At 41.8% G+C, this 25,874-nt stretch overlaps 2 protein-coding genes across 2 annotated transcripts in view; both read right to left on the bottom strand.

Moving 5' to 3' along the window:
* Nucleotides 1–2,681: 2,681 nt before the first annotated feature.
* LOC139565793 (solute carrier organic anion transporter family member 1C1-like) lies at nt 2,682–21,426 on the bottom strand. Its single transcript, XM_071386362.1, has 15 exons — nt 20,855–21,426; nt 20,514–20,612; nt 18,632–18,773; nt 18,055–18,187; nt 17,685–17,809; nt 16,541–16,687; nt 15,989–16,087; nt 13,708–13,995; nt 12,951–13,115; nt 12,242–12,437; nt 8,080–8,245; nt 7,579–7,775; nt 6,904–6,968; nt 6,643–6,760; nt 2,682–5,117 (listed from the first exon to the last, which is right to left on the bottom strand). The coding sequence occupies exons 2-15, from the start codon at nt 20,562–20,564 to the stop codon at nt 4,904–4,906; spliced, it is 2,106 nt and encodes a 701-aa protein (XP_071242463.1). The 5' UTR covers nt 20,565–20,612; nt 20,855–21,426; the 3' UTR covers nt 2,682–4,903.
* A 384-nt stretch (nt 21,427–21,810) lies between these two features.
* The window catches only part of LOC139565686 (mucin-2-like), a 42,171-nt gene continuing 38,107 nt past the window's right edge, over nt 21,811–25,874 (bottom strand). Inside the window, exons 36-42 of the mRNA XM_071386184.1 lie at nt 25,824–25,855; nt 25,572–25,722; nt 25,424–25,461; nt 23,572–23,679; nt 23,425–23,464; nt 22,912–23,020; nt 21,811–22,774 (exon numbers count right to left, since the gene is read on the bottom strand). Of these exons, the coding sequence (XP_071242285.1) occupies nt 22,603–22,774; nt 22,912–23,020; nt 23,425–23,464; nt 23,572–23,679; nt 25,424–25,461; nt 25,572–25,722; nt 25,824–25,855 (650 nt within the window). The 3' untranslated portion in view covers nt 21,811–22,602. The remainder of the gene's footprint in view (nt 22,775–22,911; nt 23,021–23,424; nt 23,465–23,571; nt 23,680–25,423; nt 25,462–25,571; nt 25,723–25,823; nt 25,856–25,874) is intronic.

Genomic DNA, 25,874 nt, shown 5'->3' with positions numbered 1-25,874 from the left:
AACTACAATATTATAAATATTTAACTTTCATAAAAACACAAGTGTAATACATCAAAATAAAGCTTAACTTCTTGTTAATCCAGCCGCTGTGTCAGATTTCAAAAAGGCTTTACGGTGAAAGCACACCATGCGTTATCTGAGGACAGCGCCCCTCATACAAAACCATGAAAAACATATTTCAACCAGGCAGGTGCAACACGAAAGTCAGAAATAGCGATATAATAAATGCCTTACCTTTGATCTTCTTCTGTTGGCACTCCAAAAGGTCCCAGTTACATCACAAATGGTCCTTTTGTTCGATAATGTCCTTCTTTATATCCATAAAAACTCAGTTTAGCTGGTGCGCTTCAGTCAATAATCCACCCAGTTTCCCTCCATCAAAATGCATACAAAATGAATCCCAAACGTTACTAATAAACTTTTCCAAACAAGTCAAAGAACGCTTATAATCAAACCTAATACGTAAATAAATGATCAAATTTAAGACGGAGAATTGTTATTGTCTTTACCGGAGAAAAATACCAAAGTACGCATTCTCATTCACGCGCTTGGAAACACTACAGCCAAAATGGGAGCCACCTAGAAAAACTACAATTTCTGGCTCATTTTTCCAAAAACCAGCCTGAAACTCTTTCTTTTTTTATTTATTTTTATTATTATTTTTAAATTTTACCCCCTTTTTGTGGTATCCAATTGCTAGTAATTACTATCTTGTCTCATCGCTACAACTCCCGTACGGGCTCGGGAGAGACGAAGGTCGAAAGCCATGCGTCCTCCGAAACACAATCCAACCAAGTTCTCCAAGTTCACTGCTTCTTAACACAGCGCCCCTCCAACCCGGAAGCCAGCCGCACCAATGTGTCGGAGGAAACACCGTGCACCTGGCTCCCTTGGTTAGCGCGCACTGCGCCCGGCCCGCCACAAGAGTCGCTGGTGCGCGATGAGACAAGGATATCCCTACCGGCCAAACCCTCCCTAACCCGGACGATGCTAGGCCAATTGTGCGTCGCCCCACGGACCTCCCGGTCGCAGCCGGTTGCGACAGAGCCTGGGCGCGAACCCAGAGTCTCTGGTGGCGCAGCTAGCCCTAGTGCCCTAGACCACTGCGCCACCCGGGAGGCCCTTTGAAACTCTTTCTAAAGACTGTTGACATCTAGTGGAAGCCCTAGGAACTGCAATTTGGGAGGACTTCACCTTATAATAAAGGTGACAGCCATTGAAAATAGTGGTAGGCTGAATTCTTTTTTGGGGGGGATGGTTTGTCCTCTGGGTTTCGCCTGCTATATCAGTTCTGTTATACTCACAGACATTATGTTAACAGTTTTAGAAACGTTAGAGTGTTTTCTATCCAAATCTACCAATTATATGCATATCCTAGCTTTTGTGCCTGAGTAACAGGCAGTTTACTTTTAGCACGCTTTTCATCCGGGCGTCAAAATACTGCCCCCTATCCCAAACAAGTTGGCTGCAGAACTGACAGTGTACAAGCTGAATGCTTATGAACAGAGCACATTAATTGGGATGACATCCCCTCTTATGGGAGACCAAAAAGAGCTGGCTGAAAGCCACATCTAGAATAAGCCATGCCTGCAATCTTCTGTTAGGCTACTGCTGCCAATCAGCAAGTGAGATGCATGTTGTCAACAGTTGAATCAGTGAAGACAGTAGGCTACTGGAAAGATTGCTAGTGGCCAAAATGGCAACAATTTGCGAGTACGTTTTTGAGACTTTTACAATATCTAACTGACAAGCGATAGTCGTTTGGCTCAGTTACCTTAGCTTTCTTGGGAACAGGAACAATGGTACGAGGGTTAACACGTTTAAATGTTTTACACCGCAGCCATTTAAACGTGTTAACCCTCGCAAGTCTGCCGGCCCAGACGGCATCCCTAGCCGCGTCATCCGAGCATGTGCAGACCAGCTGGCTGGTGTGTTTACGGACATATTCAATCAATCCCTATCCCAGTCTGCTGTTCCCACATGCTTCAAGAGGGCCACCATTTTTCCTGGTGCCACTGCAGAAACATTGATGCACTCGCAGCCAAGATGTTGCAAGTTAACTGGTGCCACTGCAGAAACATTGATGCACTCCCAACCAAGATGTCGCAAGTTATTTTATACTTCAAGTGTCCTTGAATATTGCTAGTTTTATGTTGGTGGTGATAATTGGACAGTTATTTACTTGATTCTGGGCAGCTTTTAGCATGGTTGCCAATAAGGCTGTGGCATTATCTCTTTCATGCTCAAAGATCTTTTGGTGCAGCTGCAGTGTAGCAGGACATTTCAGGCTGCTAGCGACCAAAAGGTTATGAGTTGAAATTACATTTAAGGCAGATTCCAAATTGTGGTCAGAGTACAAGGTTTTACAATAATTTAAGTCAGAATACTTTAGACAAAGTGCAGAAATGTATTTGTGCCAATCTACAGTATCTCCACAGACCTGGTGGCACAGCAGCAACTTCAGGTAGGTAGTAACCCAGAAGTTGAATCCCAAGTAATCAGCATACAGCAACATTCTGTCCTTTAACATTAACACCTGCATTTTACTGTAACTATGATATCACATGTTGAAATGTTCCTCTCCTATGTTGTCCCATTTATTTCATGAGATTGTGTTTTCACATGTTGTCTTGTGTTGTTAGGTTCTTATTTTTCAGAGTAAACAACTCACAGACACTAGAGAAGCTTAACCAAGTTTAATTCTGCCCAATTACTTTGCTACTATGGCCTATTTATTGCCTTACCTCATCACGCCATTTGCACACATTGTATATAGACTTTTTTTTCTATTGTGTTATTGACTGTACGCTTGTTTATTCCATGTGTAACTCTGTGTTGTTGTTTGTGTCGCACTGCTTTGCTTTATCTTGGCCAGGTCGCAGTTGTAAATGAGAACTTGTTCTCAACTAGCTTACCTGGTTAAATAATGGGGAAATAATATATATATTAAAAAAGGGTCTTTACAGCTGTAATTCAGACAGCCAAACATTTCTCACCATCACAGGTATATATAGCCCACATAAGACACTCCTTCTCTCCAATCCTTACACCTTATGGTTCCACAGGAAGAGGGTAACAGGATACTAAACTCTTATTACTCCCTTCGTGGGATCTGACCTGACCTCCTGACCTCAACCCCTCCTTCGCCTAGTCCACAGATGTCCATCTGCCTCCCCTGTAGCAATCCTTTGATCTCCTCCCAGCACATTCCACAGCCACTCTGTCTTTCTACAGATCTCACTCCTTAACTTCTCTAGGATAGGGGGCAGCATTTTCACTTTTGGATAAATAGCGTGCCCAATTTCAACTTCCTTCTACTCATCCCCAGAATATAAGATATGCATATTATTAGTAGATTTGGACTTATGTAGCAGGCAAAACCCCGAGGACTAACCATTCAGATTTTTTATTTTTTTAGGTCACTGTCTGTTCAATGGGTTTTCATTGGGATACTAGATTTCTAATCAACCTGTTTGCAGTTCCTACCGCTTCCACTGGATGTCACCAGTCTTTGGAAATAGGTTGAGGTTATTCCTTTGTGCAATGAAGAAGTATGGCCATCTGAAATCAGTGTAACGTTATGTGTACTGTTTGAGAGATGCGCAAGACTAGAAAAGTTACGTTAGTTTGTTGTCCTCCTGTATTGAAAACAGATAGACCCGTCTTCAATTTGATCGATTATTAACGTTTAAAAATACCTAAAGTTGTATTACAAAAGTAGTTTGAAATGTTTTGGCAAAGTATAAAGGTAATGTTTGAGATATTTTGTAATGTATTTCAAATTGCTGTTTTTTTCTGGATCAAACGCGCCAAATAAATGGACAATTTGGATATATATGGACGGAATTAATCGAACAAAAGGACCATTTGTCAAAGGTAAGGCATGATTTATATTTTATTTCTGCGTTTTGTGTTGCGCCTGCAGGGTTGAAATATGCTACTCTCTCTTTGTTTACTGTTGTGCTATCATCAGATAATAGCATCTTATGCTTTCGCCGAAAAGCCTTTTTGAAATCTGACATGTTGGCTGGATTCACAACGAGTGTAGCTTTAATTTGGTATCTTACATGTGTGATTTAATGAAAGTTTGATTTTATATAATTTTTTTTAATTTGGCGCTCTACATTTTCCCTGGCTATTGGCCAAGTGGGACGCAAGCGTCCCACCTATCCCAGAGAGGTTTTAATATACTATGCGTCTGATCTATCATGTCTTCAATATCTCAATGTTCATCATTTCGAAAACACAAGCTGTGTTTCAAGATGTAAAAGTAGAAAGTATTATGCTGACATTTTTGCATCCCCTTGTTGTCACGTTGCTTCACATTTTTTGTGTAGATTGTTGACCCCACAAATGTTTTTACATACAAAGTGGATTAAAATGTAACACAATAAAATGTGAAGAAATACAATGGGTCTGAATACTTTTGCAAGGCACTGTATATAACAAGAGAGAAATCGAAATAGGCCAGAAATCAAGTTTCGAAAGAACTTGTAAGAGGTTTTTTGTTTATAGTATGTACAAGGGTCCTTCGGATGGGAAAGGGAGAGATAGAGACACGTAATAGGTGCGGACTGTGGTTGGCAAACTATTCATAATAACTCATATGGGAGGAATACTTCATTGGGATCTCATATTTTGAATACTGCATTAATAACATTGAGAGGATGGTAAATATATCAGGGCTTTGGTCGATGAGATCTAGCAGCAAAAACAGTTTCACAAATAGCGACCAATTCCTACCAATGTACTGGGTCTTGGCTTAAGACTGTACCGAGTTGTGGCAAAAAATGGACTTGTTCATTTGACAAGTCACCAAATACCCCAAAACACTTCAGGTGGATCATGGGCATGGCACAATACAGGATCAAAAACCATTTGTTTTGGAAATCTCTTTGGTATCTCAGATGGTGCTCTCACTGTCCCTGTCCAGGTCCTCATTGTTCTTAAAGATGCTGACCATGGCATGTCCATTGGGATTGTTGTTCCCATTGGCCTCCAGGGCGGTAGCCTTGGCCTGGCTCTTCTTCTGCCGCTTGGACAGTTGCAGGTACAGCACCCACCACAGCAGGTTGGCCATGCCGTATAGACAATAGACCAGACCCAGGAACGTTATTCTATGGGGTAGAGAAGGGACAGAGGTTATCTTCTTATGGCTGCAGGGGCAGTATTGAGGAGCTTGGATGAAAGGTGCAGAGAGGTGCCCAGAGTAAACGGCCTGCTCCTCAGTCATAGTTGCTAATATATGCATGTTATTATTAGTATTGGATAGAAAACACTCTGAAGTTTCTAAAACTGTTTGAATTATGTCTGAGTATATCGGAACTCATATGGCAGGCAAAAACCTAAGAAAAAAATCCAAACAGGAAGTGGTAATTCTGAGGCTGGTCGATTTTCAACCAATATCCTATTGAAATCACAGCGAGATATGGATGAGTTTGCACTTCCTACAGCTTCCACTAGATGTCAACAGTCTGTAGAACCTTGTCTGATGCCTCTACTGTGAAGGGGGGGCGAATGAGAGGGGAATTAGTCAGGTCTGCCATGACCTGACCATGTTTTGACCATGCACGTTCACATGAGAGGGAGCTCTGTTCCATCGCTCATCTGAAGTCAATGTAATTCTCCGGTTGGAACGTTATTCAAGATTTATGTTAAAAACATTCTAAAGATTGATTCAAAACATCGTTTGACATGTTTCTACTGACTGTTACGGAACTTTTGGACATTTTGTCAGCTTTTAGTGAACGCGCTTCCTGACGTTGGATTTGTTTACCAAACACGCTACAAAAATAGCTATTTGGACATAAATGATGGACATTACCGAACAAAACAAACATTTATTTTGGAAGTGGGAGTCCTGGGAGTGCATTCCGACGAAGATCAGCAAGGGTAAGTGAAGATTTATAATGCTTTTTATGAGTTTTGTTGACTGCACAATTTGGCGGGTAACTGTATGGCTTGCTTTTGTGGCTGAACACTGTTTTCAGATGATTGAATATTGTGTTTTGCCGTAAAGCTTTTTGAAATCTGACACAGCGGTTGCATTAAGAACAAGTGTATCTTTAATTATATGTAAAACATGAATCTTTCAAAGTTTATGATGAGTAATTCTGTTATTTGACGTGGCTCTCTGCAATTTCTCCGGATATTTTGGAGGCATTTCTGAACATGGCGCCAATGTAAACTGAGGTTTTTGGATATAAATATGAACTTAATCGAACAAGACCAATGTATTGTGTAACATGAAGTCCTATGAGTGTCATCTGATGAAGATCATCAAAGGTTAGTGATTAATTTGATCTCTATTTGTGCTTTTTGTGACTCCTCTCTTTGGCTGGAAAAATGGCAGAATTTTTCTGTGAGTTGATGGTGACCTAACATAATCGTTTGTGGTGCTTTCGCTGAAAAGCCTATTTGAAATCGGACACTTTGGTGGGATTAACAACAAGATTACCTTTAAAATGGTATAAGATACATGTATGTTTGAGGCATTTTAATTCTGAGATTTCTGTTGTTTGAATTTGGCGCCCTGCACTTTCACTGGCTGTTGTCATATCATCCCGTTAACGGGATTTCAGCCATAAGAAGTTATAATAAAGTCCATCCATCCATTTATCAGTTGAGTTCAGTTGACTGTACCTGAATGCATGTGAGTCGTAGAGTCTGCATGCTCCTTGACCCCCACATCGCTTTAATCCCCACTTCAGACACGTCCTGTCAATCAAAGCTCCAAAGTAGATAGGGGGAGGGATTCCACCTGCAAGCACACACATAAGTTACTGAAGTGTTTTTCTTTCTCAAGTTCCTCAACCAAAGACATTGAAAGAAAATAGAACATTTTGAGAATGTTCCACAAGGTTCTAAGATTGTTCATACCCTCAAAAAATGTATCTTACTTACCCAGAGTTCTGCCTATCAATGTATGCATCCCAAGAGCCAGTGATTTTAAATCGGGGTGTATAGATCTGAAACAAAACAAAAGCAACACATTGAGGGTAAACAAAGTTTGCAAACAAGAACAATACAAAAGCGATTCCAATCACAAGTGGGCAGTTTCAGTTGTGTAAAGTTAAAAAGTACTACTTAAGTAGTTTTGGGGGGTATCTGTACTTTACTATTTATATTTTTGACAACTTTTACTTCATTACATTCCTAATGAATATAATGTACTTTTTACTCCATACATTTTCCCTGACATGTTGAATACTTAAGACTGGAAAATGGTCCAATTCACACACTTAACAAGAACACATCCCTGGTTAGCCCTACTGCCTCTGATCTGGTAGACACTCAGAATCATGTCTGAGTGTTGGAATGTTTGCTTAATATAAGGAATTTGAAATTATTTTGACTTTTGATACTTAAGTATAATTTTGCAATTACATGTGCTTTCAATACTTAAGTATATTTCAAACCAAATACTTTTAGACTTTTACTCAAGAAGTATTTTACTGGGTGACTTTCACTTTAACTTGAGCCATTTTAATTAAGGTATCTTTACTTCTACTCAAATATGACAATTGGGTACTGTTTCCACCACTGGGCAGTTCCATCCATCCTATTGTCTTGTCTTACCTGAGCAGGACGATATATCCAGATGTGCCCCCGCAGGCAGAGACGAAGGCCCCCAGGACAGAGACAGCCATGTAGAACTTAAACATCCTGTCACAATCACTCTTCCTGGGGCACTGGCCCAAGATGGCGGACATGTTGGTTGGTGGAGCCATCAGCCCCACATTCAGCTCCTGCATACATGTGCAGTTATGGAACTCCTGTGGAACACAGGAAGATGGAAAAACAGAAGGAGAAACAGTGACTTTAAATTCATCAAAGTTGGTTATGGGTTTGACCCACAAGGTGCGCAGGTTTTGGCTCCAGCCCAGTACTAACGCAACGGATTGTGTGGTATAGTATATAACATTCCGAAGTGTTCACTGGAGTTCTACACTCATATGTTGTCCCTATGGAAACAGAGACTTCTGTAACAACAGAGAGATGTATGTGTTAATAAACAAGGCAGGAGGAGTTGAGAGTAACTCAGAACACATTTAGACATTTAGTCATGAGATGTCTTACCATCTCCTTGCCAACGCCCGTGGAGGTCTGGCAGCCAGCAAGACAGGGGGAGGCGTAGGTGATGCCATTTCTGGCACACACAGGGTCCCAGTGTTTCAGGGAACAGGAGCAGCCCATGTTACACTGAGACAGCAAGCTCTCCGGCTGGTAAGACACCTCTGTAGCACTGGGGGATAAAGGTAACAATGTGGCTATGAGTCAAAAGTGTGACAATGTACTGTGTTTATTGTTTTACAAGGCAGTGCCGTGCAACGATAATGACCACAAAGACAAAGATCAAAGTTTGTATTTTGTTATCTTATATTATCTAAATCAGTAGCAACAGTAATAGACAAGCAAAATCTGATTGTGTAGCAATCCAAATATAATATTTGATGAAGCACACTCACTGTAACGGTTTTCCTCCTCCTCTTCATCCGAAGAGGAGCAGGGATTGAACCAAAATGCAGCGGGTTGTGATGACATATTGATTTATTAAATAAACAAAACAGACAAAGACGAAAACGAACTATACTTGATATAACTAACAAAATAACAAAACGATGTAGACAGACCTGAACAAACGAACTTACAAATACACGAAGCACGCTGACACAGGAACAGACTACATAAACGCACGAACAAACCGAAACATTCCCGTATGGTGTAACATCGACACAGACACAGGAGACAACCACCCACAACGAACACTGTGAAACAACCTACCTAAATATGACTCTCAATTAGAGGAAACGCCAAACACCTGCCTCTAATTGAGAGCCATACCAGGCAACCCTAAACCAACATAGAAACAGAAAACATAGAATGCCCACCCAAACTCACGTCCTGACCAACTAACACATAAAACAAACTAACAGAAATAGGTCAGGAACGTGACACTCACACTGTGCTTCATGCCTTCTCTTAGAACCACTGTATAAACGCTAAGTGTCCAGCTATTTACATTTCTACAAATTAATTTACTCTATTTACGCAATATGAACTACAGTATTTACCCTTGGTAACCCACTTCTTGGGTTGTCACACTGTAGGAAGTATTGGATGAGCAGGAGGCAGGAGAGGAACTTACCCTAACCCTAACCTTTACAGTGCTTTCATAAAGTATTCCCTTGACTTTTTCTGCATTTTGTTGTGTTACAGCCTGAATTCAAAATGGAATAATATGAACTCAGCAAAAAAAGAAAAGTCCTCTCACTGTCAACTGTGTTAATTTTCAGCAAACTTAACGTGTAAATATTTGTATGAACATAAAAAGATTCAACAACTGAGACACAAACTGAACAAGTTCCACAGACATGTGACTAGCAGAAATGGAATAATGTGTCCCTGAACAAAAGGGGGGGGTCAAAAGTAACAGTCAGTATCTGGTGTGGCCACCAGCTGCATTAAGTACTGCAGTGCATCACCTCCTCATGGATTGCACCAGATTTGCCAGTTCTTGCTGTGAGATGTTACCCCACTCTTCCACCAAGGCACCTGCAAGTTCCCGGACATTTCTGGGGAGAATGGCCCTAGCCTTTACCCTCTGATACAACAGGTCCCAGACTTGCTCAATGGGATTGAGATCCGGGCTCTTCGCTGGCCATGGCAGAACACTGACATTCCTGTCTTGCAGGAAATCACACACAGAACGAGCAGTATGGCCCCGCCACCTCCAAATCAATCCCGCTCCAGAGTACAGGTCTCGGTGTTCCTTCGACGATAAACGCGAATCCGGCCATCACTCCTGGTGAGACAAAACCACGACTCGTCAGTGAAGAGCACTTTTTGCCAGTCCTGTCTTGTCCAACGACGGTGGTGAGGACCTGCCTTACAGGCCTACAAGCCCTCAGTCCAGACTGTTTCAGCCTATTGCGGACAGTCTGAGCACTGATGGAGGGATTGTGCGTTCCTGGTGTAACTCGGCAGTTGTTGTTGCCATCCTGTACCTGTCCCGCAGGTGTGATGTTCAGATGTACCGATCCTGTGCAGGTGTTGGTACACGTGGTCTGCCACTGCGAGGGCAATCCGCTGTCTGTCCTGTCTCCCTGTACCGCTGTCTTAGGCGTCTCACAGTACGGATTGTGGCATACAGCAGGTCAGCCACCAGGGGGAGACTCGTCGAGGCCTGTTAGCAGATGGAGTATACATCACGAGGCGATGGCTCCATCTGCTGGACGTGCCAGGTCTCGACGGGCTCCCCAGCCATGACTAATTGGGGCTGTTTGGCAGCTGGTGAGTAAACAAGGGCGGATTGTTCACCAGCTGTGCAAGGCCCATAAAGCTGCCAGAAGGGCAGCACACAAGGGGACTGGGGGAAGTAAGGTGACTTCCGTGTAGTTGGAGACGATGCCCGAGCGGAAACGAGGGAATTTGAGTTTGAGTGCCAAACAGGATACAGCCAGACCCGGAGCCCTGAAGAAGGTATCCCGGAGAGGGTCTCATGGGGGAGACCTATCCTTTTCTTTTTTGAACTATTATTTAAATAAACACCCTTGAAACTGAGCTAATCCTGCTCTGTCCGTGTCTGTTCTGGGTAAACGTCTTGACCAAACCCCCTGGTCTGCCACAGGACATTGACATTTATTACCCTGGCCACATCTACAGTCCTCATGCCTTCTTGCAGCATGCCTAAGGCACGTTCACGCAGATGAGCAGGGACCCTGGGAATCTTTCTTTTGGTGTTTTTCAGAATCAGTAGAAAAGCCTATTTAGTGTCACTGTGACCTTAATTGTCTGTAAGCTGTTAGTGTCTTAACGACCGTTCCACAGGTGCATGTTCATTAATTGTTTATGATTCATTGAACAAGCATGGGAAACAGTGTTTAAACCCTTTACAATGAAGATCTGTGAAGTTATTCGGATTTTTATGAATTATCTTTGAAAGACAGGGTCCTGAAAAAAGGACGTTTCTTCTTTTTGTTGAGTTTATATATACTTTTTACACACAATACACCATTATGACGAAGGTAGGCATTGGTAGGCATTTTTGAAAATGTATTGAAAATTAAATACAGAAATATCTAATTTACATAAGTATTCACACCCCTGAATGAATACTTTGTAGAAGCCTCTTTGGCAGCGATTACAGCTGTGAGTCTTTCTGGCCAAGTCTCAAAGAGCTTTCCACACCTGGATTGTACAACATTTGCCCATTTATTCTTTTCAAAATTCTTAACTCTTTCAAATTGATTGTTGATCATTGCTAAACAACCGTTTCCGTGTCTTGCCACTCAGGAACATTCACTGTCTTATTGGTAAGCAACTACAGTGTAGATTTGGCCTTATGTTTTAGGTTTGTCCTTGCGTAATGTGTTTTATTGGATTTGTCCCCAAATATAATAATGTTTGTTATTCACGACAAAAAATGTATTGCTTTGCCACATTTTTTGCAGTATTACTTTAGTGCCTTGTTGCAACATTTTTATTCTGTACAAGCTTCCTTCTTTTCACTCTGTGAATTAGGTTAGTATTGTCGAGTAACTACAATGCTGTTGATCCATCCTAAATTTTCTCCTACCACAGCCAGTCAATTCTGTAACTGTTTTAATGTCACCATTGGCCTCATGGTGAAATCCCTAAGCGGTTTCCTTCCTTTCCGGCAACTGAGTTAGGAAGGACGCCTGTATAATTGTAGTGACCGGGTGTATTGATACAGCATCCAAAGAGTAATGAATAACTTCACCAAGCTCAAAAGAGATATTGAATGTGTGTTTTTTTATTTTTACACATCTACCAATAGGTGCCCTTTGCGAGGCATTGGAAAAACCTCCCTGGTCTTTGTGGTTGAATCTGTTTTTGAAATTCACTGCTTGACTGAGCGACCTTACAGATAATTAATTGTATGTGTGGGGTACACTATTATTGCAGACAGAGTAAGTCTATGCAACTTTTTATGACTTGTTAAGCAAATTTGTACACCTGAACATATTTAGGCTTGCCATAACAAAGGTGTTGCATACTTAATGATTCAAGACATCTTTTCAGTCTTAAGTAATTTGTAAAAAATTTGAAAAACATAATTCCACTTTGACATTATGAGGTATTGTGTGTAGGCCAGAGACACACAATCTCAATGTAATCAATTTTAAAATCAGGCTGTAACCTAACACAATTTGGAAAAAGTCAAGGGGTGTGGATACCTTCTGACAGCACTGTATATTGCATGAACTACACTACTTACCCTTGATAGGTCATGGTGAGGCCAGCCACCTCTGAGTTGTCACACTGTAGGAAGTACTGGACGAGCAGGAGGCAGAAGGAGAGGAAGGAGGACATGATGGAGAGTCGGGCTGCTCCCAGAACGCTCAGTTTGAACCGCTTCATCACCAAGCCTCCCACGATGACCCCAACTGCCACCGCAGGCAGGTTCATCGAACCTGGACAGAGACAGACAGGTCAAGTTTGTAGTACTTTCTTTCCCAAAAGCGGTCAAATCATTTGCCATGCATCACATTTTAAAACATAAAACAGGCTAAATTGAAAGATTTGTAAAGACTGTCAGGAAAGTAGTTGAGCATAGATGGAAACATGTGTATCAGCATGATTTATAATGTTTAGCATGTGTAAAACTAATGCATAGTAGACTATTTTAAATGCACGGTTACTGCTGAGAGTACAAGCTGTGTGGGAAAAGTGTTGCATGACAGTCATGTACAATATGAGCTAGATACTCGTTGACAAGTGGTGGTGAGTAATCAGGTTAGCCACTGTACTATCTAATAACGGTACAGAGTGCTCTTTCAGTTTAAAGTTGCCGCCCACACATGCACCCACTTTTAGTCATGTTTATCTCAGTCACATGTTCTTTCAATGGCAGCACGGCTTCGGCTTTCTTCTGAGTGAAGGCGAGAGAAAGTGTCTGTGTGTGTGCCTCTTGTACTGTAGCCTACCTATCAAGAAGATTGCCTTGGAGGGAGACTGCCCGTAGACCTGCTCCATGAACTTGGGTTTGAAGGTGATCATCCCTATGAAGCCATTGAACGCCACCACGGACGTCAGGATGATCAGCAGGTAGACTTTGTTGCTGAACAGCCTTTTCAGGGACGGCGCAAAATCTGGAAATAACAAGAAATAACACAATTCAGAAAGGCATATTGTAATATTCAGTAACATCAAAATAGTTGGAGGCAGGGAAATCAAATGTTCAACAATACATTGATCACTCTAGTATAATGGCATAGATAAGGTACAGTATCCACCATATAATGAAATGTGGTCAATGGAATGTGGCATTTGTAATCATTTGGCTGTAGTCAGAGTCTGTACTGTCACTAAGTTGTCAGTCTTGAGCAACGCTTGGTCCTATGTCTCACATAAATTAGTGCTTAAATGGGGTCAGGGGTTAGGGGTCTGTTAAGGGTCAGTGGTCAGACTCTGGATCAGGTTTGTCTAAGCTGTAATGTCCATCAATGATTGAAGACAATGCAAGAATTCTGCCGCCTCAGTTCCATTAGTCACTAGCCTCTTTCCCCAGCACCTAACAACTCTGGGATCATAGATTTGAAAGTATTGGACAGCTGAAGGTTAGTTAGCAGAAACACAACTTTGGGCAAGGTGGAGCCATGACTTTTTCCAACACCTATCCCACCCTCTCTGAAGCTAGGTGAAGGGACTAGGAATGTATAAATGGAATCAATCCCACAATACCTTTAGCCATGGCAGCCATGGTGACAGGCTGTGGTGCATCCTCCTCAGTATTGTCCTCTGGTAGGAAACTGCCCTGCTCCTGGTCCACCTCTGAGGTGTCAGAGGAACTCTTCGCCTGTATGTCCTCCTTCTGTTTCTTTTTGCTGGGGCTCTTGCACTGCTTAGCCATAGTATTGGGGAGGAACCAAAATGGAATCCCAGCCAGGAGCATCAGTAAGCCAGATACCAGGAAGCCTAACCACCAGGCCCCCACCCAGCGAGAGTCCTTGTGGTTGATGGAGATGCTCTCTGTGGGTAGGAGAGAGATACAGATGTGAGTGAATATGAGGGTAACATGGTCAATTGATCAGACATTGCCTTAAAATAACTAACTAACTGCTGAATTCTGGGCTGCTGAATTCATATTCCATTATAATCTGAAATAGCAATAATATCAATATCAATGTTATCAAGTAATGCTCAAAATGTGGAGAATCAGCTACATGGCTCAATTAGCTCTATAGAAATCCCTGGTAATCTTAGCTCTCTAAGGACCATCATTACTACACAGCAAATTCTCCAGTTGAATAAACACTGATTCTTACATTTAACACTGTTCCAGTGTCTATACGGGTCCACACTTTTCAGTGTTAAATTAACACTTTGCTTAGTGTAAAGTCCCGTTTGCATATTTTCCAGTGTGCTTTTCGAGTAGTTACCACCCACGACTGTGTATGTTAGTGACAGAGACATGGTTGTTCATTGATTTTCAGTCTTGTCACCATCACCAAGTGAGATCCAAAGTGAATATGCTTTCGTTAAAATCAAATTCTTTAAGACACTACAATAATGAGTGCACAAAACATTAAGAACACCTTCCTAATATTGAGAACTGCTGGCCCATGTTGACTCCAATGCTTCCCACAATTGTGTCAAGTTGGCTGGATGTCCTTTGGGTGGTGGGCCATTATTGATACACACGGGAAACTGTTGAGCGTGAAAAACACAGCAGCATTGCTGTTCTTGACACAAACTGGTGCGCCTGGCACCTACTACCACACCCTGTTCAAAGGCACTTACATCTTTTGTCTTGCCCATTCACCCTCTGAATGGCACAAATACACAATCCATGTCTCAATTGTCTCAAGGCTTAAAAATCATTATTTAACCAGTCTCCTACTCTTCTTTTACACTGATTGAAGTGCATTTAACAAGTGCCATCAATGTGGGATCGTAGCGTTCACCTGGTCAGTCTATATCATGGAAAGAACAGTATGAAATAATATTTTGGATACTCTGTATTTCATAAGGCCTAGTTTTACCCTAATGCAGTGGCCTGAAACTCATGGTTTTACAGGCCACTTCAGGTCTGCAAGTCACATTATGCTGGCTTGCAAAGTCATGTGTAATTCCTCTTGGAATCCAGCCAGAATGAGAATATCCAACATTTGGAATTGTTATTCACTCGCAACCTGCATTCAGCATGATTGCCAGGGTTGGGAAAGCAAAGATATGACAGTACCTAAAGCATCTAAACTTGAACAACCATTTCAGTAACGGTTGAAATAAGTCCAAGTAACAGATTGGATTAGTTTAGAACAATGTATGTTATTTATATTTACATTGCATAAAGTTAATTAATCAATCAATGTACATTTAAAAAATATAGAAATTGCAACAAACAATTCTAAAAAATCACCCTGTAATAGAGCATGCTAGGAAATATGATAATGATGGGTGTGGTTTTGGTTCAACACTGGTTATTAACATCAACACTGGGGTTATTTTACACCACTGAGTGTTAATTTAACTCTTACAGAGTTCATTTAACTCCTGAATTAACATTAGAAATGTTATATTGAGAAATCAACCAAAGTTAACACTGCCCAATTTGCTGTGTGGATAAAAATATACTGTTCTAGGTAGATAGGATAATTCTTCTCTTAATGCAAACAGATTTAAATGTCTCTATGTTTAGAAATGACCTTCAGCACCCAACAAGTCCCAACCAATAAACTCGAGATGACCAAACCGTTCTGCAAACAAACCACACAAACAACTACCCTCTGACACGATTTAGCAACATCATAGAAGTTAATCAACTTCAGATTCAACCCAAATAGATGGATTAACAAGTAAGTAACTAATAACTAGTAACTAATATTAGTAACTAATAAACGAGGCAAATGCAACATGATTATTAGTAACACATATTCCGCCATAAATACAATATTGATGTGCACATATAAATACGTCCTAACTTACATAAAAAGTAGGATTTGTTAATTCAAGGGTCGGTTACCTAAATCCACAGAGCCAATGTCCACATAGATTTTGGCACAAAAGGAGCCAAACATGAAGCCAAATACAGGCCCCAGGATGCCAACAGTCTGTAAACACGCTGAGGCAGAGGAGACAGAGAGAGTTGATCAGATACAGTTCAAGCAGCAATCAACAGCAAAGACAATAGATTTAACTGAAGTTAGTTCGGCCATATTCGTTTACCATATGGTTTGCTGTAGCTGATACATTTAAGTCAGCTACCGGTATTTGTAGGACGGCAGATTTTGATATGGAATGCCTGAATAGATTGTTTCTAACCAAGGTTTACACAATACAAGTGGTAGGTGCTGGGTGAAGTTGCCCCAAGATGCTGATCTTGGGTCAGTTTTCTTTTCCCCACTAATGGTTAAGTTTAGGATTGAGGAGGGGAAGCTGATCCTAGACCTACGTCTAGGGGAAACTTCAACCGGGAGCGATGTGGTATGGAAGAGGTTGAAGAGACGCAGTATGGTATAAAAAGAGGTTTACTATCCAATGTTGATATGGTACACCTGAAAAGTGTTTTACTAACCAAGGTAGATGGCAGTGTTCTCCTTTCTGGCGTAGTCGTCCAGATAGGACACTCCTAAAGGCATGACAGGCGTCTCTCCAATCCCACGCAGCATGTTACCCAGGAATACATAGATCCACAAGGAAGAGCCTGCCTCCTTCTCACACGCTGTGGGAACACAAAACACGGTTTCTTAATCCTGGGGACTCAAAGGTGTGCATATTTTTGTTTTTGCCCTAGCAATAAGACACTTGATTCAACTAATCCACTCATCAATCCTTTGCTTTAAATCAGGTGTGTTAGGGCTAGTACAAAAACAAAAAAGTACATCATTTTGGTTTCCTAGGACCAGTATTCAGAAAAAAAGGTATACAATTAGGATCAACTTTCTTGTCCTTAAGGGCAAAATGGTCTTGAATACACAGTGCTGCTTCATAAAAAAATAACTTGTGGCAATTTTTTATATTTTTTAAACTTTTCTCTCCATTTTCGTGATATCCAATTGCGATCTTGTCTCATCGCTGCAACTCCCCAACGGGCTCGGGAGAGGCGAAGGTTGAGTCATGCGTTCTCCAAAACATTACCCGCCAAACCACGCATCTTAACACTCGCCCAACCCGGCAGCCAGCTGCACCAATGTGTCGGGGGAAACACTGTTCGACTGACGACCAAAGTCCGGCCCGCCCCAACAGTGTAATGAGCCATGTAAAGCCCAACCCGTCCAAACCCTCCCCTAACTCGGACGACGCTGGGCCAAATTGTGCGCCGCCCTATGGGACTCCTGGTCACGGCCAGTTGTGACACAGCCTGGAATCAAACCCGGGTCTGTAGTGACACCTCTGGCACTTTTAACCTGTGACACACCATTTATCTGAGATTGGCGCAGTGGAGGCTAGTGGGAGGAACTATAGAACAATGGGCTCATTGTCATGGCTGGAATGGAATAAATGGAACGGAGTCGTGGTTTCCATATGTTTGATACCATTCCATTAATTCCATTCCATGTATTCCATTGAGCCCGTCCTCATATAGCTCCTCCCACTAGCCTCATCTGGTTTGGCGCTAATACTGTATGTAGACTAAAATTCATAGGAATAATATATTGAACTATGTTCCCAGATGCAGCCAGACTCTGATGCTGCAGTGATGGTGATTGACTTGTTACCTGCTTTACTCGCAGCTGTATCCTGATCATTTATGACCAGATGACTGGTGTTGGCCAGACAAGGCAGAATACTTTCTGTAGTGTTTTCCTCAGGTATATGTGACAGGGTTGTTTCATATACATACCTGCATGGGAAAGAAATGAAATGTATATTTCCTCTATAAAGTGATACAGTGGTTTTGAGAAGCCGCATGTCCCTTCTTCATACCCAAACATTTCCTTTGTTGTTTTTTGTAGCACTTCTTTCGAAGTGTTAAGATTTTCTTTCAATTCTTTATTGTCACGCCTTATGTTAACTTACATGTATGTACTATGCACAAATATAAACAGTCTAGAGATAGTCAATAAACCAAATAAGAGGTAGACTTACTGTCCCTGGAAGAAGTGTGGCAGAGCAGTGAGGAAGGCCCCAGCAGCCATGATGAGACAGCCAATCCCTATCAGTCTGGGCCTGTGGAGCTTCGCCCCAAAGTAACTCACAAATGCTATCACCAGCAGGTTACCTGGTAGGAGAGAGAACAGAACCATGATATAGCCAATGAGTAATGTTTATGGAGCTAAAGTTAGAAGGCAAAACCTCACAGAGCACAGGCTTTTACTGTTCCGAATCAAATCAACCCCAATACTTCTTGGAATGTGTTTCTTAAAGGATTGTGAGCAAAATGGTGAAAATTCCACCTAGCCCATTACAGGGCTTTAACTTTCAAACGTATTTGTCCCAGAGGAATTTTGGTTGTGCAGCAAGACCACACAAAAAAAGAAACATGGTATGGTTAGGTGGAGCCCTTTAACTGTACTGCTTACACACTTTCAGATGTTCAGGACACGTATATAGGGCCAGTGATTGATGTTCTCTTGTAGAACAATAAACATCATCTATTGATTTCGGGCCCTGGGAAAACAAGACCTTAGGACTAAGTACTTAGGACATTAGGATTTAGGCCTACCAATTTCAAAGCTGCCATCGATGACTCCTATGAGTGAGCTGGGGATGTCGAAGCGTCTCTCTATCTGGGTGATAGAGCTCTTCATGTAGCTTCCCCCGAAGGCTTTTGCAAAGTACACAAAGGACAGGGAAACCAGGAACAGCTATGAAAATAAACACAAAGCAGTGTTCGATGAAGGCAATGTCCCTAGAGTCTAGATGTTGATCTGAAGCCAGATTTGTGTTTCCCAGATTATAGTTAATGTTGGGGTTTGGGAAGGGTAAACTGACATCCTAAATCTACCCAGAGCACAACAAAACAACATTGAAGGGTCAGGAAAACATGAGTATGGATTATTTGACACCACTTCCACTGTCCTACATTCAGTTGATTGTTAATAAGACAGGACATCTACTGTAGTTCAAGACAATCCTAAAGCAACAAATAATACCCAGACAACAAGACCCTGACCCATTTGGAAAAGGTGTTGTCAACCAGCCATGTGCTGATATCGCTTCAGTTATGGATTCATAACAGACAAAGTAACAGGTTATTGGCCATCATAACAGTCAGTTCTAGGGAATAACTTATGTACGCATCTATAATTTATCTATTAAATAAATGTTAAATGTTAAATAAAATAAAATAGATCTATAAGTGTGTGTGTGTGTACAGTATGTATGGCTGAATAAATACAAACACTGTGTTTCAACCAAATATTTAGGTTGAAAAACTGCTTTGTCATTTTACAGGTCTGCCCTCTCCGCTCCCCCCCCTCCTGCTTCATCACCTTTTTGCCTATTTGGCCCCTCTCCCCTTCAGTCCAGATATAGTTAAGCGTTTGTTTGCTCTTTTGTTAGTCAATCTGCCGTTGGTGTTTTTTTCTAAAAGACTGAACCTGAGCTGTACAGAGAATAAACTATTAAAGAGCTGTCGGTAAAGGTCTGGGTCAGAGGCTATCCATGGAATACGTTTACACAATCACTGTAATCCCATTTGCCATAGTCAACAGCAGCAAATATAACAGCCAGGCTGTCATGTAAAAATCTTCCCAGCGTGAAATAGTTCACAATCATTCTGATCTTGTTCTGATTGTGACGTCATGCTGTTCTCACAGTGTGAAAATGTTGCCAGTTCAATAATTGCACGCGTATCTCTTTATGTGGATGACTGAGCTCGTGAGGATGCCTCCCTCTCATACCTTCCCTCGAACTCTGAAAACTATTCTGTGGGCAAGCGCATATGCTTCACACATCTGCCAATCAATGGTGACAAGGAGTATTGACACTGACCAATCAGAAGCTTCTGGAGGCATGAGATCATCATATAAATACCCGGACTCGAGCACCAAAGTGCTAATGGTTGATGTGAGAAGATGTTTTTTTGGCACAAAGTTTTTGATTGACAGTGCATATATTTGTTAGTTAGATAGCTAAATCAAGGGCAAGGAAGGGTGAGAGAGAAACATCCGCATGAGCTCAGCCATCCGCATAAAGAGACGCACATGCAATTATTGAACTGGGAACTATTTCATGCTGGAAAGATTTTTACACGACACAGGCGGCCTCTCAATACTTGATTTACTTACTTAGTTGTCTTCATTCTTATGTGGAACATAAGGCTTCCATGAGAGAATGGCACTATTCCCTAGTTTCTGCCTGTCTGGACAGTACTTCAATCAGGCTTATTTCATCTTATTTAACATTTATTTTTTTCTTTCCGGGATATGTAATTTTCAAGAGACATCAGTTAATTTCTCCTTGCAAGTTCTGTGTGGACCACTATTAAGTTCCAAATGTTTCTTTCCCAAGTACATCTAATTTGACTGTTTCTCTTCATCATCTACTAGGAGGCATACGTCCTTACTACCCAGAATACCCTGAAGATGAGTTAAAACACTGACCTTCAGTTTGGAGCAGCAAGGCTCCCGGGGTGCCTTGTTTTCAACACTCATGATGACCTCCGCAGTTGACACAGGTAAATGTAGAGTGATCCAGCGGACCTACAGGCAGACAGACGGCGAGATCTGGGGTTGACTACTGTGACTATAAAAACCTTCCGGTAGAATCACATTCTCTTTAGGTACACAAATGTCAGTGCAGCTACGCAGGTTAAGCATTACATAATCATTTTCTGCTCCTGTTGCTCTAGTCATTATTACCAATTACCAATCAAATCAGTCAACATACTATGTACAACACACACTATCCAGCACAAGGAACAGTATATTAATAAAAAAAATACCAGTTTTTAACAGTGCAGCAGCAGAGGTCCCACGAAGAGATGGAGAGATGTGTTAGAGCGGCAGAGGATTTCACTGACAGGACTTTGGTTGAAGAGCAAACCTTTATCTTAAAGAGGCATTATAGCCCAGGTAGTTTGGATCCTGGATGTTGATTGGCTGAAACTCTAACATCCATTCTACAGTAATCAGTAACCCGCAGGCCACCACTCATGTGAACTCTTTGATCATGTCGACATTCAGGTCGTCCCCTAAAAAAACGTGAGTGTCCATGAGAGAGGTAGGACCCAATCATAGGAATCCTGGAGCAGAGTCCACAAGGTTCACGGAACACTATGTCACAGACGCAAAGCAAATAGACATAAACATGCTCACACATTTACACACATTTACACACGTCACACATTTATACACATTTACACACACACTGAACTCATGGAAAGAATATCATATGAGAGACTCCGTGACACACTGTAAATCCTCTCCTTGAGTCCTACTACTAAAAACGGTGTATTTTACAAGCAGGTCACGTAGAGTTAAAGTCTAAATCTTCTACAGACTTGCAGTGATTATGGTCCCTTTTCCTCCCTCATGAAACTCATTTATGCTTTTCTAAGGCAGGGTGTAACCATGCCTGTTCAAAGTCTTCCAGGTCTTTGTTGTGGAGTTTCAAACAATGTCGCTCTCCCTCAACTGAGGATGGGACAGGAGGCTGTGGAACAATGGTTCTCAACCAGGGGAGCTAGAACACCTAGTGGGCCTTACAGAGTTCTGACGGGTCTCTGGAAAAGCGTGGAAAAACATGAACATGCCAACATGAATAGAAAAACATCAGCAACGAGAACATAATATTTTATGGAAGAGCACTGTTAGTTGTTTTAAGGTGAATATGTTATTGTTTAATATGAAGACAAAAGGGTTAGTGACATTGTGCCATTTCATTTCAGTGGGGTTTCCTCTTTAAAATGTTCTCAGAAAATATTTATACTATTCTTACAGGGGGTCTCCAGATTTGAGGGGTGTCTCAGTAGGCCCTGCAGAAGGAAGCTTCAGAACCCCTGGCAGCCATAGAAACTGATCCTGATTGGTAGGTAATAGTGCACCTATATATCTCTGATAGGATTAGCAACTTTTGTTGAATTCAGCTAATCAATACTGATGTTAATGTATCAGATTCATCTTAATCAATACTCATGTTAATTCAATTCATGCACATTCATCAATGAAAGTCAACTGATTGTGATAAGTAAATGGTTATTCAATGTGGAAGCTTCAGTACTTTATTTAAAATAAAATCAGCAAAATCAAAGTGGTTACAGTTCTTGAAATAAACATTTCAAAATCACTTTCAAATTGGAGCTGCAGTCTTTTAGATGGAAAAGTGCAAAAAGTGCTGGGTGGATCATTAGAAGATTTCCTATGTGAAGTCTATGGAATACATACACAATCAACAATATTCTACATATAGTGGTCCACTTCCTGCACTGGAACAGAGTATATGCAATATAGAAAAAGGCCTTTCGACCGATGTGCACTAGCTGAAAAACCTATTCTACTAAGGGAACATGAAGCCGTTGTTCTGCACGTACTGTACAGTAGACCCTCAAAACACCGACCAAGACACTATTATAGGAAGGTTGCAGAATCTAGAAAAAACATTGATTTGGCACATTTTCACCATCTTAATAACAGTTCAATATAGATTTTTTGTTTGTTTGTGTGCATATACGTTCAGAACACAAAGCGATGTTTACTGCAATATACTGCAGGTATGGCACTCGCAGCTGGTAACATGTGCATACAGGTGTGGCATAACGGAGCCCCCAGTACAGGTCAGATTCACTGACTTCCTCTCGTGACTCCTCACTCTGCAACACTCCCACTTCTGTTCCAGTTGGAGAATACTGCGAGCAACAACCCATCTGAGGTTTAGAAAGAGGGAGGAGAGGAAGGAGAAGAGAAGAGGACCAGACAAGACATTCACATTGTAGTTATGTCACACACTCTTATCCAGAGAAACATACAATAAAGTGCACTAATAATCTCTGACCAGTCTTACCTTGTCTCTGTCCCACACTGGCCTTGACACGTGGGCAGCTGTAGTGTTGCTGTGCAGTTGTCTACAGTGATGTTCACACTAGAAACCCTGGTAGCACAGGTCTGGTTACCTGGGGTAGAGGCAACGGAAGTGTGTGAGTGGAAACAAATGCATAAACCTCATCATCACCACAGTTCTTTCTCTGAACTAATGTGCTCTATGTTGAACACTTTAACAATTATTTTTAACATAGGACAGACAAACAAAATACGAAAATATAGTTTTTTTTAATACAGTTCAGAGTTACATTGTAAATAATCATCCCCTGGAGCTATAAGAAACAGATACAAAGACTAGGAAACGTTATATTGTTGTTGATTTTCTAGTCTCTCCTTGCAGTGGAAACGTCCACAGTGAATAAGTGAACCACCTCAGTTCAACCACTAGATGTCTGGCTCTCCCTCTCTTCATGGTCAGTGTGACCAGATATGATCATTTACCTACAACACGGACTAGAGATAAGAGTTAGCTTACATGTGTAGCAGCAATGTTGTTCGTCCCATACTCTGTCCTCCTAGAAATAAAAAAGTGACATTGAAAAGAATGTCCTTGTGACAGGTGTTGATGTAAAAATGTCTTCATAAATACATGTGATTGATACAGAGAAAGAGCAGCAGGTACCTCTGAGCAGTTCTGATGGGGACACACCCTTCTCACTGTCTGAGTGCCTTCTCTGGTACAGCTATAGGACTCACAGGGCAGGGCAAGGTCTGTCCATCTGTCTCCCACCTAACCAAACAGGCACATAGACATCAGCCAAGAAGAGCTGCCAATGTGTACAAAGGTCTTGTGTGTATGTACAGTGGGGAGAACAAGTATTTGATACACTGCCGATTTTGCAGGTTTTCCTACTTACAAAGCATGTAGAGGTCTGTAATTTTTATCATAGGTACACTTCAACTGTGAGAGACGGAATCTAAAACAAAAATCCAGAAAATCACATTGTATGATTTTTAAGTAATTAATTTGCATTTTATTGCATGACATAAGTATTTGATCACCTACCAACCAGTAAGAATTCCGGCTCTCACAGACCTGTTAGTTTTTCTTTAAGAAGCCCTCCTGTTCTTCACTCATTACCTGTATTAACTGCACCTGTTTGAACTCGTTACCTGTATAAAAGACACCTGTCCACACACTCAATCAAACAGACTCCAACCTCTCCACAATGGCCAAGACCAGAGAGCTGTGTAAGGACATCAGGGATACAATTGTAGACCTGCACAAGGCTGGGATGGGCTACAGGACAATAGGCAAGCAGCTTGGTGAGAAGGCAACAACTGTTGGCGCAATTATTAGAAAATGGAAGAAGTTCAAGATGACGGTCAATCACCCTCGGTCTGGGGCTCCATGCAAGATCTCACCTCGTGGGGCATCAATGATCATGAGGAAGGTGAGGGATCAGCCCAGAACTACACGGCAGGACCTGGTCAATGACCTGAAGAGAGCTGGGACCACAGTCTCAAAGAAAACCATTAGTAACACACCATGCCGTCATGGATTAAAATCCTGCAGCGCACGCAAGATCCCCCTGCTCAAGCCAGCGCATGTCCAGGCCCGTCTGAAGTTTGCCAATGACCATCTGGATGATCCAGAGGAGGAATGGGAGAAGGTCATGTGGTCTGATGAGACAAAAATAGAGCTTTTTGGTCTAAACTCCACTCGCCGTGTTTGGAGGAAGAAGAAGGATGAGTACAACCCCAAGAACACCATCCCAACCGTGAAGCATGGAGGTGGAAACATCATTCTTTGGGGATGCTTTTCTGCAAAGGGGACAGGACGACTGCACCGTATTGAGGGGAGGATGGATGGGGCCATGTATCGCGAGATCTTGGCCAACAACCTCCTTCCCTCAGTAAGAGCATTGAAGATGGGTCGTGGCTGGTTCTTCCAGCATGACAACGACCCGAAACACACAGCCAGGGCAACTAAGGAGTGGCTCCGTAAGAAGCATCTCAAGGTCCTGGAGTGGCCTAGCCAGTCTCCAGACCTGAACCCAATAGAAAATCTTTGGAGGGAGCTGAAAGTCCGTATTGCCCAGCGACAGCCCCGAAACCTGAAGGATCTGGAGAAGATCTGTAGGGAGGAGTGGGCCAAAATCCCTGCTGCAGTGTGTGCAAACCTAGTCAAGAACTACAGGAAACGTATGATCTCTGTAATTGCAAACAAAGGTTTCTGTACCAAATATTAAGTTCTGCTTTTCTGATGTATCAAATACTTATGTCATGCAATAAAATGCAAATTAATTACTTAAAAATCATACAATGTGATTTTCTGGATTTTTGTTTTAGATTCCGTCTCTCACAGTTGAAGTGTACCTATGATAAAAATTATAGACCTCTACATGCTTTGTAAGTAGGAAAACCTGCAAAATCGGCAGTGTATCAAATACTTGTTCTCCCCACTGTATATATTTTTTTTCTGGTACAGTAGCTTTATAAAGTTGGTATTTCTAAACATCTAGGATGCTTACTTTGTAGGTCCTTCCATTATAGTTACATGTCTTCTCGACTGCAAAGGAAAGTGAGGTAATGTGAGCACTAGGAAGGTGAGTGTATTTCGAAACACCCTATACAAAAGACATGCATCATTATTATTCAGTATCAGGTCCATTATCTTACCACAGGTCTGTTCGCCACAGCAGCCGGTGACCAGGACTGAGTCCTGACTGCAGAAAGGTGCGGGGGAGGGGAGGTTAGGTTGACACTCCTCTGTCTTGGTTCGGTTGTTACACGTACACAGTTGACAGTTGGACTGCCATGTCTCCCCAAGCTGTAAAACATAAGAACATTAATACTAAAAAGTACCAGTATATCAGCCCTGTAACCACAGAGCTGTAATCATGGAGCCATGAAAGCACATGGTCTTCTCACCTGCTTGTACTCTCCCAGTGGACCCTTGCAGTCTGGAAGACATGATGAAGA

The sequence above is a fragment of the Salvelinus alpinus genome, chromosome 37 (assembly GCF_045679555.1).
Source record: "Salvelinus alpinus chromosome 37, SLU_Salpinus.1, whole genome shotgun sequence".
NCBI lineage: Eukaryota > Metazoa > Chordata > Actinopteri > Salmoniformes > Salmonidae > Salvelinus > Salvelinus alpinus.
Note: the sequence above shows the minus strand (reverse complement) of the source record. Positions and strands in the feature narration are given on the sequence as shown.

Excerpts from the sequence above, each read along its gene's own strand:
- LOC139565793 (XM_071386362.1), bottom strand. The coding sequence starts at position 20,564 with ATGAGTGTTGAAAACAAGGCACCCCGGGAGCCTTGCTGCTCCAAACTG. Across the intron at positions 16,088-16,540 it reads GAACACTGCCATCTACCTTG|CGTGTTTACAGACTGTTGGC; the intron begins GTTAGTAAAACA and ends CCTCTGCCTCAG. Across the intron at positions 6,761-6,903 it reads ATTGATAGGCAGAACTCTGG|GTGGAATCCCTCCCCCTATC; the intron begins GTAAGTAAGATA and ends GTGTGCTTGCAG.